The sequence below is a fragment of the Epinephelus fuscoguttatus genome, linkage group LG8, assembly GCF_011397635.1.
Source record: "Epinephelus fuscoguttatus linkage group LG8, E.fuscoguttatus.final_Chr_v1".
Lineage (NCBI taxonomy): Eukaryota > Metazoa > Chordata > Actinopteri > Perciformes > Serranidae > Epinephelus > Epinephelus fuscoguttatus.
The window spans coordinates 12,294,631-12,309,500 of NC_064759.1; the positions used below are offsets into that span (position 1 = coordinate 12,294,631).

The 14,870-nt window shown below is 40.8% G+C and overlaps 1 protein-coding gene across 1 annotated transcript; it reads left to right on the forward strand.

Annotated features, from left to right (window-relative positions):
- The first annotated feature begins 962 nt into the window (after positions 1 to 962).
- On the forward strand, positions 963 to 14,413 carry nmt2 (N-myristoyltransferase 2). Its single transcript, XM_049584080.1, has 12 exons — positions 963 to 1,186; positions 1,647 to 1,764; positions 4,949 to 5,090; positions 5,754 to 5,872; positions 6,601 to 6,692; positions 7,373 to 7,489; positions 7,597 to 7,767; positions 7,883 to 7,991; positions 8,093 to 8,263; positions 8,350 to 8,517; positions 10,093 to 10,230; positions 11,497 to 14,413. Exons 1-12 carry the CDS (start codon positions 1,074 to 1,076, stop codon positions 11,515 to 11,517), a joined length of 1,479 nt encoding a protein of 492 aa, XP_049440037.1. The 5' UTR covers positions 963 to 1,073; the 3' UTR covers positions 11,518 to 14,413.
- The last annotated feature ends 457 nt before the right edge of the window (positions 14,414 to 14,870 follow it).

Here is a 14,870-nt window from a genome sequence, read left to right on the forward strand (position 1 = left end):
TAAATTAAGATATGTTCCATTGTTTTGTCATTATTATATTGTGTATAATATACCGTATGAACAGTGGCGTCGTCATGCCTGGGTGTCCGATGCTTCAGCCCTGAATGTTTTATAAATGGCCCCAGATCTAATAATCTATCAGTCCATTCCTACTTGTACTTGAATAAATGTAATTAGTAACAGTCCACCACTGTTAAACATTAATACATACATTTGACTATTTTTCCAATAGTTGATGTAAAGTATGCTGTTTCTACTCTGTGCTCATTACCAACAACCACTGATATTTTTAACATCATAATTCATAATTAATTTGGAAAATTAAAAAAAAAAGTTTTGCAGGGTAGATAAGGTTGCCAGAGTGCATTAAAAAAGCATAAAAATAAAGCTTGTTCATAAAAAAATGTCCCCAACACAGGTCCAGGCTGAGCCCCCAATGTCTTAGCCTGCACATGAGCTGATGACAGACACGCCCCTGCAAGTGACATGGTCTTGAGTTTCAGAAATTCAGTTTATAGGCTACTCTAGTGAGCAAAAAACAATTTGCTCTGTTGTAATTTCCCCATTCTTTAAGCAAATATCAAATAAATAAATCAAATGAATATCTTTTGATGAGGCTGAATTACCATCATATACGAGAACCCCAAAACTCCAGATTCACTGTATTAATTTTTTTTTTTTGCAATTTGATTAATTGCACATTTGTTTGGGAATACAATAAAATACAAAATCATCTAAAACAGGCTTTGACTTATTACCTGCTGTTGTGATCCTGTCTTGTAGATGTTGCTTGCATATTTATGAATAGTTTTGTTCAATCAAATTACCACAGAGGGATACTTGACAAAATCTGGATACTGTTAGTAGTGAGATAAACAGATATAAATAGATAACAGTTTAATTTGGACTGTAGCTCAGGTTACAGGCAGGAGTTCAGCGCTGCTGTTCCGCCACCGGCCTCTAGGCGGTGCAGTTTCCTCCGGCACTTTCTTTGTTTTTCCACCTCTCGCCCGTTGCCCGTGATCTCTATCATATACGGTGGCTGACAGTTTTTTTTTAAAAAAAAACATTTTATGATGGCGGAGGACAGTGAATCCGCGGCCAGTCAGCAGAGCCTGGAGCTAGACGACCAGGACACCTGCGGGATAGACGGAGACAACGAGGAGGAGAATGAGCATATGCAGGGGTGAGGATGGCCTGTCCGGTCCGGCTGGGAAACGCAGTAACGTTATTTCAGGCTGTCTGTTTATGTGTGTGCTCGGTCGGGAACGGCTAGCGCAGTTAGCTAACGTTAGCCGACACAAACACAGCCTGGCTGTTTGCAACAAGGCCGTCAATTCAAGCTAGTAACCACAGGAAGAGTGCTGATTTAAACCTTTATTATATTGCCATTGTTATCGGTGTAACTGTGTGTGCCGTCAGGGACATATTTATACACACAACTAGCGTCCCGACTGAATGACACGATGACAGCCAACCGCTCAGACAGCCCGTTAGTTAGCTAACGGTAAGCTAGCTCAGCTGTCATTCGTTGCTATGGTAGCTAACGTTAGCTTACTGGTGCTGTGTGTAAGGACTCAAATGTGAGATAAATAAAGTCAGAGCCTGTTTAATAATGTGGTGTGGGATTGTGTTCATGTCTGCAGCAGTCCGGGGGGAGATTTGGGGGCTAAGAGGAAGAAGAAGAAGCAGAAGAGGAAGAAAGAGAAGCCAAGCTCAGGGGGAGCCAAGTCCGACTCTGCCTCTGACTCTCAGGAGATAAAGGTGAGATGATGACCCACTGAAATGTGCACAGACCCTCTTATGGCAAAGCAATAACCCACTAACCTAGTGGAGCATCTTGCCAGGCTGGTGCTAGACAAGGAGCAAGTGAGGGGAAACACAGAATACTCTTTTTTGCGCACAAGAAACATCCTGAGAAACCCTGCTTGTTTACCATCAGTGTGAATGGGTCAGTAGGGGTTATCCAATCTTGGTCCAGACTCTCCTCATGGTCTTGTCCCTAGAGTTACCCTAATCAACATTTTAACATTTGGGTGTACACATACTAAGCAGGGGATCCTCCCCAATATATTTTTTTTTGCATCAAACACTTAAGTTCCTGCATTCTGGTAAATTTTTATTCGCCAAATTGTACCTTTTCTGCATCATTTTATTGTGGTAACTTCATGGTACTTCCTGCTCTAATTGCGCACAGTCCCCTCTCTCAGTGCAGCCATTGCTTTTGAGGTTGCAAGCTGCCACTACATACTTTACCAGAGCGAGTGACTGTGTTTACATGCACAAAATATTCTGTTTTTCACTCATATTCTGAAAACGATTCCACTAACATTCTCATTTACATGCAACCATGCATACTTTGATTAATGTGCCCTGTTGTTTATGATGTCAAAAATATGGAAAAGTGGAACAGCTGTCGCTTGTGCCAGGATTTTGGCAGTTGCAGTGGCAGACTTGCTCAACCGTACAAACACAGCCTTCCTCCTTTCCTCCTCTGTTCCTTCAACCACCCTCTTAAAAAGTTTGGCATTACAGTATTTGGGCATATTCACAAATCTGTCAATATCCAAGGCTTTCTCAGGCTCCAATCACTCAGAAAGCATTTTACAGATTGCAAAACATGAGGCGCACCGCACTGCCATTTTTTTTTTTTAAATGAATGACACTAGTAAAAAAAAAAAAAAAAAAAAAGCTTGCTGCATCTTTTCATTGTTGCCAACAATAAAACCTACCCTTACCTTCCTATGTAATCAATCTTGTGTTTATTTATTTGTTTTTGTTTATTTGACAGTCATAAGTATCTAGTTCCTAAAACGTTGAGGCAGAGGGTACTTGCTGTAGCTCTGGTTGAGGGTGAGAGGCTGTCTGTAAATAGTTTGTTGGGCACAGAGGAACATGAGACCTAATAATGAAGGTGGATCATGGGGAGTACCAACAGTTGGTCCAGGAGCTTCGCCTCCACGATGGCTGTTTCCAGGCATATTTTAGGATAACCTGGGGGCAGTTTGACAACCTGCTGTCTGTCGTTGAGCCGTATAGCTTTGGGTTTTCAGCAACTGTAAACTGTAAACTTGTTGTCATGACCACCACCGAAGGTCTGTCTCTTAAGTCATCTGATTGGAGAGTGGGAAGAAAAAGCGGAGATGATGTGGGGTGCTTTTTTGCTCTGAGTTGAAGTTTTTTCATCTTAAGGAGTTCAGAGCACTCCAGCTAAAACTCCAGGCGTCTAGAGGACAGAAAGACAAGTCGTGTAGCAATGCAAAAACAGTGAGCAAAAAGCTTCATTCTTATTTAAAACAATGACAAAAAGCTGCCTCCAGCTGCTAAAAAGCTTTCTGTGTGATCTGGGCCTTAATACTTTAAAGCAAGTGTGTTTCTTCTTCCAATCAGAAATGTAGATTTTTCCTTTGGGCATGCATCTTTACCCCAGCCTTGCAAGCTGTTGGTTTGTGTACAACTTATCCATGAATAGACACAATTATGACCTTAAAAGGAAAGAGGCCGTGTGTGGCAAACTGTGGTAAAAACCTAGACTAATATGCAAATTCCACATGTGCTGTATACATGTCCAAAAAATGCTGTTAAAACCCAAATGCTTGCATATCCCACATGTCTTAATCGGAAAATGCTGAGTTTGGAAAAAAGTCTATTTCAGAATATTTAAATGAATATGCTGTTTACATGACCCACATTGAATTCAAAATATTGTTTTATTTGGGATTGTAGAGGAATATCGGTGTGCATGTAAACGCAGCCAATGTCCCCTGCTATGTTAATGTTTTTATTAGCAATGGGAGGGGGGGCACATGTTCTGAATATGGATGGAGGAGGTGTCCACTGTGACACTGTGAGCAGATTTCCATAAACATTACTATCCCTGTTATTTCTTTGTCCATATAAACATCATATCCTGGTTTATAGACACCAGGACAAGCTGTAAAGCCATCACAGATACTGTCTGCTTCCTGGAGTAGTCGCATACAAAACTGGGATACTATCACATGTTTACACCTTATCCAGGTCTTTGATCACCCCTTGTCATGTGTGCAGGTGCCTCCACAGCTTGAGATATGTGAGCAGTTAGTCAGTGACACAATAAAACTGATGATAAACAATTTAATACACACTGAAATGACAGTGTGAGGCTGACAGTAGTGTAGAGGATGAATTTAAATTGCTGCTCCCGTCCTCATTTTCTGCTGATGAGATGAAGAAAGAAAATCAAACAGAATTCATCCATGGAATTGCAGATTCCAGCAAATGAGACAGCGAGAGACATAAACACTGGAAACAGGCACCACTGCAACTCGCCATGAATACGAGCCTCCACTGTTAAAGACCTGGATACTGTTAGAATCATGTGCATGAATAACCAGGTTTATCTTTTTCCATATGAACATCATATCATGAGAATGACCACAACCAGGGATACCGTGTGCATGTAAACATACTACAGCTGTGGACACAGGTGTTTTGTGAGCAGTGATGATGCAGCTTTAATCAGTTACCAATAATCCGGTGTGAACAGTCCAATGTGGCTTCAGCTCGTGTCCAACATCCTTTATCAGGCACTGTTTTTTATCTGAACAGGTTATAAATCTTACACACGCTCTCTGCTGTATCTTTATGGCTACATTTGAATTTAGATGATATGTTTCCACATGTTGTATCACACATGCAGGGAAAGCTTCATTCATTTTGTTTTTGTACTTAAAGGCGCAGTGTGTAGGATTAAGATGGATATAGTGGCAGAAATGGAATGTAATATTCATAGCTATGTTTTCATCAATGTATAAATTACCTGGAACTATGAATCATTGGGTTTCTGTTACCTTAGAATGAGCTCTTGCTGTTCTTGTGTCTGCCGTTGCTGTTCTGCTACACTCTTGGAAAAGCCTAAACCCTACACACTAAACCTCGAACTCCCACTGTCTTTTAACACATGTAGAACCCTGGCTTACCCATTCAGAAGCTGCAGGACATCCAAAGAGCCATGGAGCTGCTGTCCTGCCAGGGTCCAGCCAAGAGCATCGACGAGGCAGCCAAGCACAAGTACCAGTTCTGGGACACTCAGCCTGTGCCGAAGCTCAGTAAGTACCTACTTCACTTAGGCAGAGTGAACAATAGTCTTGTTTTTTAATCTAATTTATTTTAACTGCTGCAAAAATAGTCCATGTCATGTTTGAATAATGCTTTAATTGAGGAAAAGCATGCATTTACCTTGTAAACTCTGAAATATTAAGTGTTTTTTAATCAACAGCTTGGCCAAATGATGATTATGGAAAGTGCTTAATTTGCTTCCCTACTCAAACAGAAATACTTCAGCTACCAGCAGATTTATCATCTTTATTGAGCACTGTTCCTGTGCACCGGTGCCATCTACTGGTTTTATTTCATCACAGTCTGTGCTGCTCAGAGCCTGTGTCCCAAAAACATGTCATGTCAGCTGTGAACTTCAGTGGGGGTCCAGGCATACTCACTGGACATGCTTAGAGGCATTAGATTAAGCTGTTTCCATGACAACTGTTGGCCACAGAGTCGGGTCTGTGCAGGAGGGCTACTGCCATGGGCTCGCTTGGTCAGCACGGACCAACAGAAGCAGATTTTATAACTGTCAGCAATTTTAAAAATACACTAATGTTTGGTGTTGGCTCAGGATCAGTGTCAGCTGAGCACAATGCTAAATTTACAGGAAATATGTGATTGGTGAAAAAAGTTTTGTATCTTTAAAGAGAGCTTTGCTGTTTTTGCAGATGAGGTGGTGACGAGTCACGGGCCGATAGAAGCAGACAAAGAAAACATTAGACAGGAGCCATATTCCTTACCTCAAGGCTTTATGTGGGACACTCTGGATCTCAGCAATGCAGATGTAGTAAGTACAGTGCTCCAGACACGAAACAGTTAATTTGCTGATTATTTTTCTTGATTGACTGATGAGTTGTTTGGTCTATAGATTGCATCACAATGATTGTTTACAGTAAGTTATGTGAAGAAGCCCCATGTCATGAAACGGGACTGCCTCTGTTAGTTTTTAGCCACCTTAAAAAAATCAGTAGCTTTCTAAGTGTATGTTATATTTAGAAGATGTTCACTGCTTTACATTGCCATTGAAGCGGTTATATGGAAGCCACCAAACTCCATTGACAAACAAATAGTAATTTTACTTCACAGACCACAGGAGTTGCTGGTCTACCGCTGCCTCGATCGTTTAGTGTGTAAGGTAAAGAGCTGAAAATATTCCAAATATAGCGTAAACTTCGACTGACATTGAGTTTTAGGTGGCTAAAATACATTTTGCTGCTTGGCTTCTCTGCCGGTAGATTTGGTTTGGACTATCTTAGTGCACCAGGTGCCCTCATCAAATGTCTGGTGTCAGAACAGCAGTCCAAAATATAACTTAAATGCAAGACTGAATGGGGGGATTTTTCACATCTGAGACCTCACACCTGTCAAATGTTAGCCATTTTTGCTTGAAAAGGGACTTAAACAATAAATCCATTATCAAAATAGTCATCTGTTCATTTTCTTTTGATTGTCTAATTGATAATTGACCAGTCATCACAGCTGTAATACACATTTTCTTTGCCTTATCTTTTCCAGCTGAAGGAGTTGTACACATTGTTAAATGAGAACTATGTGGAGGATGACGATAACATGTTCAGATTTGATTATTCACCAAACTTTCTCAAATGGTAAGCTGTCAGCTCTTACGATGTTCTTGTTTATCACTTTGCTTTCTCATCAAATGTGTGTAAACGGCTGAAATACATAGGACATGGAAGTGGCTCTACTAGTCTGCTGCAGCATGCTCACAGCAGAGGGCAATTGGAGACCATTATGATCAGCTGAAGCTGCTACACTGACCACAGAAGGCGTGCCCAGGTGGGCATTGCCCTGCTCAGTGATATTTTTAAACTGCTGGTCTGTTTGTTTTTTCTCTATACACGTCTCTGTGGCCCTCCAATTGGTTGAAAACTATGAAAAGCTGTGTAAATGGACAAGTAAAATCTGTTTTCATATGATTAAAACAAGTAACTTAATGTACCAGAGACAGTGCAGAGCAACAAAGCAGCCTTGTGGGTGTTTTTACATTTCGCATTTAAATAAATCAATGCATCTTTTAGTCCAAACAATCCAGTTAATTAATTCACTGCCAGTTATTATAGCCTATATGCTTTCAAACTCTGCATCACCAGCTGCATTATCGCTTGGCAAAACTCAGTACACACATAGTGTAGCTGGCAGCAACCACACATAGAAAAAAACAATACTCCGCCTGGCCTACGTGATGGGTTGCATCCGTGCCCCATGTATTTCGGCCGTGAGGTATTCAACCGTCTACTCTCCCATTAAACCTTTCCTCCCCTCTCAGGGCTCTGCGTCCCCCCGGCTGGTTACCACAGTGGCATTGCGGAGTGAGAGTGTCCTCAAATAAGAAGCTCGTTGGCTTCATCAGTGCCATCCCTGCAGATATACGCATCTATGACACGTGAGCACTAATTATCGATCATATACATGTGGAGCAGAGCGGTGATACGAGTCAGTAGAAACACTTCAACTATAATGTGCACATCTTCTTTCCTTCTGCTGCTCCAGACTGAAGAGGATGGTCGAAATCAACTTCCTGTGTGTCCATAAGAAGCTGCGTTCAAAGCGTGTTGCTCCAGTGCTAATCAGAGAGATCACACGGAGAGTGAACATAGAAGGAATATTTCAGGCAGTATACACAGCAGGAGTGGTGCTGCCTAAACCTGTATCCACATGCAGGTGTGCAATCCAGTATTTAAACATGACACTCATAAGACATGGTGTCAGAAAGTCATTTAAAACCAATACTGACTCTTTTCTCTGTTGCTTTTTTTCCCTCTTTTGTCTGGGTCAGGTACTGGCATCGTTCTTTGAACCCCAGAAAGCTTGTGGAAGTTAAATTCTCCCACCTGAGCAGAAATATGACGCTGCAAAGAACCATGAAACTCTACAGATTACCAGATGTAAATACTTCCACCTGTCAGTCCTGGATCTCTCTTTACGATTCTTATTCATGGCAGCAACTTAAATTGGCTTTCCCTCTTGCTCTCTACGCCTCATATAGAGCACCAAGACCCCAGGTCTGCGGCCGATGGAGAGGCGCGACATCCGCCAGGTCACCGAGCTGCTACAGAAATTCCTGAGACGTTTCCAGCTTGCACCATCTATGGGGGAAGAGGAGGTGGCTCACTGGTTTTTGCCACAGGACAACATAATTGACACATTTGTAGTAGAGGTATCAGGAATTAGTTTCTATCCTCAAGATACTCACTGTAGGTTCTTCTGTCTGTTTAAACAGCTGTTGTGTGTCTGTCTTCTCAGGGTGCTGGTGGTGTACTGACAGATTTCACTAGTTTCTACACTCTGCCCTCGACCGTGATGCATCACCCTCTCCATAGGAGCCTGAAGGCTGCTTACTCTTTTTACAACGTTCATACACAAACCCCACTACTGGACTTAATGAATGATGCACTGATCCTGGCCAAGCTGGTAAAGTTACTCTCTCTGCAGAACAAATAATTTACTTTTTCTATGGTACTATCAGAGTCATTCCATGAAAACTGTCAAGTTGGGTTCCAAACTTTTAACAAACATTTTAACTGTTTTCTAATGTAGTTAATTTCTCATGCTAGTTCTGACCATTTCTCACATTCATGTTAGGTAAGGGCCCTGACACACCAAGTTGTCGGTCAGTGTTGGGCTGTTGGTGAGCATCTGTTGCCCACGTTTTTTGCAGTGTGTCCTGCACCATTGGCGCTAGTTAGCCATGGTCGGACTTTGTTGGCTTGTTGACTTTTTTCTGGCCGATGCAACATGTTTAGTCGGCATTGAAATGAAATCACTCTGATTAGCAGTTGAGCTCAGTGCACGACAAGAGAAACAGACTCTTTTTATATACTAAGATTATTGTTGGGGCGGCACGGTGGTGTGGTGGTTAGCACTCTCGACTCACAGCAAGAGGGTTGCCGGTTCGATCCCGGGCGTGGGAGCCCTTCTGTGCGGAGTTTGCATGTTCTCCCCGTGTCAGCGTGGGTTGTCTCCAGGCACTCCGGCTTCCTCCCACAGTCCAAAGACATGCAGATTGGGGACTAGGTTAATTGATAACTCTAAATTGTCCATAGGTGTGAATGTGAGCGTGAATGGTTGTTTGTCTCTATGTGTCAGCCCTGCGATAGTCTGGCGACCTGTCCAGGGTGTACCCTGCCTCTCGCCTGATGTCAGCTGGGATAGGCTCCAGCCCCCCCTGCGACCCTCAAGAGGATGAAGCGGTTAGAAGATGAATGAAGATGAAGATTATTGTTTTTTAGCAATTGAGTTCTTAAGGTTCGTAACTGTTTTACTGTTGGCTAGCACACTGTAAAGATCCTTTGTTCTTTCAACATCAGGTTGTGTTACTAGTGTGCTAACTGACAAACTACCATCTTGAATCGCCCTGTTAGTCTTCCAGTTTCCCTTTTTGAATGACGAATACAGACTACCACCACCTGCTGGTATAGAGAGATATTTCCCCCACAAATGTATATGCTAGTTGGATGTTGCCTGTAGTCCCTTGTGATGTGAACAAGTGCCGTAAGTGAGTAGATGCAACAGTCCGCCTTCACTGCCACTACTTCATTGATGTCAGTTTAGTGTGTCTGGGCCTTAACATTCAATAGATATTGCGTACATCTCAGACTTATTTGTTTTTGGGGGCAGTAATGCTTCCATCTACATTTTTCATTTAGCTGCTTGCTAAATAAGTTAGCTCTGACCATAAAGAGAATTCCAGCCATATAATTTTGTATCTTTCCACTCTGTCACTGGCTAATTTCTGAATATAATGGGTGACAGAAGTGTTTCTGAGCTTGCAAAGTATGTTTTATTTCAGGTGTAACATACTCTTCATCCTATAAAATATAAAATTCTAGATTTGGTTATGATCAAAAATCTGAACAGTTTCCATGGAATGACCCATCAGTTGTTAAACTTAAATTTGGGAAAAGGGAACCATCAAGCAGCAACTTTTTTGCTACTGTGTAATTCATCATGGTATTTAGTTTGTTACTTCTTCTGTGTGTTTAACAGAAAGGTTTTGATGTGTTCAATGCCTTGGATCTAATGGAGAATAAGGTGTTCCTGGAGAAGCTCAAGTTTGGCATAGGAGATGGAAATCTGCAGTATTACCTCTACAACTGGAAATGTCCCCCTATGGACCCCGATAAGGTCAGCAGCACGATTCGTCTGAGCCAACAATCATCTAAGTCTGGTGTTAAGATTTAGTAATGAGAGATGAAGCAGGTTATTTTGTAGATACCATGGTAGTGGACGTCGTCTGTATTAAACATCTCTATTTCATATGAAGCTTGTCATGTTTATACCTCTGCAAGGTGCATCACATTTAGTGGACTAAAATGCTGTAATCAGTGGGATTAGTAATACTGGGTTTGAGTTAGCCTGCCAGTAAAGACTCAGTTGTGACAGTAAAAAGTAGGCTACTTGTAATGATAAAAGCAATATTTTACACTCTTAGATTTTCAAGAATCATGAACAATATATAACTATATCAGTATATACAAACACAAAAAACTAACATTCTAATACAATACATAAGTAAAATAATATTTTTTTTAAATGTACCTAAACAATGTTTCTTCTACAGCTAGTAATCACCAATTCATAACATCATCCCACTACAGTCAACATATAGCAGGTTATGCAAAGGGAATCCTTTGTGTTTAAAGTTTCTCCTAAGGTCTTTGTAACTACCAGCTAGTGTCAAATTAATAATTTACTAAATCAGACTGCACCAGTAAAACTATGTCTTGGACAGTAAAGACTAAAAGCATTGAAACATAATGTGTAAATCAGTTCTTAGGAAACATCTGTAGCACCCTCCAGGATCATAAGATGTAGACCTAATATAACTTTAAAACAGTATTCTAAGTAGGCCAGATGTTAATCAAACTCACCTGCAAAGCCTTTGTATAAGTATGACTTTGTTCATTTATAGATGCATACGTGTAGAAATATGTGTTTTAACAATGAGTATCCGAATTTGTAAGGCAGCAAGGCAGCACATTTCATACCCAAAGGCACCCCAACGTGCTTTACAGATTACACAGATTAAAGCACAAAAAACAAATGTTAAAAACATCAAAAGCAAGCAAAGGCAAACATATTGCAACATATTTAAAATTGCAGTAATATTGTATTGTGACTTAAGTAAAATTGTATCATGGATCTGCTGGTGATTCCCACCTCTACAGTTTTGTCCAAACACAACAGCTACAGTTACACCTGGCTGATAGTTGGTGTATCTTTACATCATTTAGTGATGCAGCATATCTCCATTTGGTGACACTTAAGATACAATTAAGACAAGTTGAACTCAAACAGCTGGCGCAGCGGCTTCAGCATCTGATCTACAAAATGTTTGTATAAGTTTTGTCAAATCTCATCTAACAGCAGTTTGTTGTCTGTGTGTTTCAGGTTGGCCTCGTCCTTCAGTAGCAGCTCTCTTCACGGCTGCTACACAAACACTGATCAGGAGGTCGTTAGCGACCTCCGTCTATTCCTTACCTGGACATACAGGTAGCCCAAGCTAGACAATGAGAACCACAACAGTAAAACCAACCTGGGAGACTGGGAGACGGTTCAAGAACATTCTCAGTTCACCTGGAGGTGAAAACTCTTAAATCATCAACATCCTGAATGTGAAGTCATGCTATGCCTGAGATACTCATACAGTACAACGCTCCTGACATGCACACTCACATTTAAAACATACCAGTTTGACATACAAGAGGATGCCTTGACATTGTGACTTTTGTTTAGTTCTTCTTCCTCAGCAGACGTTACAGGGGACTGGCATGTCAATTACTTTCACACTGAACTATGTAAATGATAATCAACAAGTCAACACGACCACAATACAGAACAATACGTTATTGTGTCCCACTGCAGCGGCAGTATAAGAGGGTCTTAAAGGCATTTAAACGAGATATTATTCCCATCTCCTTCTCATATCATCGTGGTCAGACGTTTCTCTGGCGGCTGTTTTGGGCCTCAGTAGAATTAGAAATGCTAAGAACGTGTTTCTGTGATAGCTGACATATAAAAGCATTTAGGAGAAAAATATCTTAACTTTTCACACACAGAAACACATACACACACACACACTGTCAAATAAACACACACATAATGGATATCTTCATGGAAGGACTCCTCCAACTGGTGCATTGATATACATGTTTTTTGTTAAAAATATATAGTTACCTGTACATTTAAAGCCAGATCATATTTATTCCTGTAGTGTGAGTTCGGGGTTCGGGAGGGCTGATCCAAAGTATTTTCCTCATAGGTAGTGTAGATGTCACTGAGTTTGTTCCGACAACGTGGGTTTAAAATGGTTTTTGATGAAGAATGTATTGCGTCAATGAAGCACAATTTTGAGTTCCTAAACAAGCAAAAGGGTCTTTTTCTTTTTGTTTTTTTAAAGGTCATATTTCAAAACTGATGGGTTGTATTACAAACTGAACAACCTCTGTTTTTACAGGATGTGAGCTGTTATGTTACAAACCTGTCTCTGGAGCAGATGCTTAACGGAAGCTCTAAGCCACACGTGTTGTTGTATTCACTGTTCATGTAGCTCAGAGTTTTCTGCATGTGAATGGTTTGTTGTTCAGTTTGCAAGGCTGTAATATACTGTAAGAGGCTACTAGAGTACACACAAGCAGGGCAGTGAGAGTTACAGCACCAAGACAAATTGAAGTCTAACCAGGGTGGATTTGATTTAGATTTACACAAAATCTTAATAGTCTGTGTTGCCCTCGAGAGACAGTTCTATAGCATAAAAACATCTCACTTACTTTTAAGAATAATGCTCTTAATTAAGTCTCATTTAAAGAAACACTTCACCTGCAAAATGACCATTTATTTATCAGTTACTCACCGCATGTTGCCTTGAACTTGAGAAGAAATCTTTGTTTTTCTTGCATGCCTCCATGGCGAATGGAGAATCATTAAAAGCTGAACTTTCCTCATGAATTGAAGTCTTTGGGGACTGCGTTTAACAACAGAAAAACTATATCAAACATCCGTTAGCAAACTCTCACACAACTTGTACTGCATAATCCAAGTCTCGTTTATTCAGTCATATACTCAGTACTTCCAAAACACATGCCTTTTTGCAAAAAACATGACAGTATAAAACACTTGGCGCCCCTGAACCTGCCTCAGCACGGGTGTATGTATGTATGAGCTCCACTGAAGTAGAGTTAAAGCACACATGCCCAGGTAGGCTACTTAGCCGTGCATGAGACTGTTTGTACCCATGTGTTTGAAATTGTAATGTGCTTTGGAAATTATGAGCAAATGACTAGATAAATGAGGCATGGATTATACTGCACGAGTTGTGTGAGAGTTTGTAAACTGATGGTTTGATATAGATTTGATGTTTTTAAATGTGGTCGTAGAGCCATGTGAGAATATCGTTTCCAACATGCGGTGAGTAATTGATACACAAATGGTCATTTTGCAGGTGAAGTGTTCCTTTAAAGCAGCCAAGGTCTGTTTTCTTTGTTGATTTAGTCATTGCCTCTCACAGAGAAACTATGACTTCTTACTTTCAGTAGCCTGTTGCAAAGCAGTGAATAAGACGCCCCTGTGAAGCAGCTGATTGGCCACAAGAACAACACTGAGATGTTTCTTTTATTAAAGTGGAAATAGACAACTTTTCAACCCCCCCACCTCTGGTCGCTAGGGGTAGCTACCTACAGCTACTGGGGAAAACAAAAGCTCTATGCTCTTCCTGTTTTGGTTGCGCAGTGGTTGATGCACTTCCTTTGTGCAGTAAAGCAAGCCTTCATTTTCGTACCCGGTGTCAGACGGAATTGCAGAGTGCAAGCGAGGCTTTTAGGACAGTGGTTCCCAACTGGTCCAGGCACAGGGTCCAGATTTCTCCTTAGTCATTAGTTCAAGGTCCACACAGTATAATATATTTAGCATCATACTTACCTTTGGTCATGTCCTGAGCTAGTTTGCTGTCTCTGTTAAGCACTTGTTCATTAGTCACTCACTCTGCAGCAGGAAACAGTACTTCAAAATAAAAGCTCTGGGCTGGAAATTCACTGTACTTAAAAATAGTTTGTTTTTTACAAAGTTGGTACGCTAGCAAGTCACTTGTGGACCCTCCAGTTGGAACCACTGGTTTAGGGAACCAATCTAAGTGCAGATCATTCTGTAACCATCACATTCTGCAATCAACATTTGCTTCAAAATGATAAGTTGAAACAAAAAACGTGACTATTTCCACTTTAATAAATAACCATCAGTTCCCTGGCCTGCAGCAGGATGTTGAATGCGCTCTAATCAAACTCTCAGTTAAATAAAACAGAGCGGAGCACAACGTGTCGAGTGGGGAATAATTTAACAGCAGGTACTCAGAGCACAGCATCTGAGTAAACATAAGCCTGTTTCAGTAACAGCATCAATTTGAAATTTGAGCTTTTCTCTTTTTTCCAGATCCATTTTTATTGACGTCACTATATTTTATTTAATTTTTTTTAAGGTACTGTATTTGTGTCTGAAAAAAAAAAAAAAATACTGTGGGTCATTTTTTTAGTGTGTCGTGCAGCTAAATGAACAGTTCTGATATTTATAATTGTACTTTGCAATTTGTCTTAAGACATAATTCCTGTTCTGTTTCTTTCCAGTATTTCCCCAAATTTCCCAGTTTAATAGGCAGCGTCCAAACTGATTTTTGAGTGTTTTTGGAGTATTTGGCATTTCCCTGTGCTCGCCTGAGCGACGGAGATCTTTGATTTGTCAGACCACTTGTTCTGTGGTGGAGCTGCTGGTGTTCT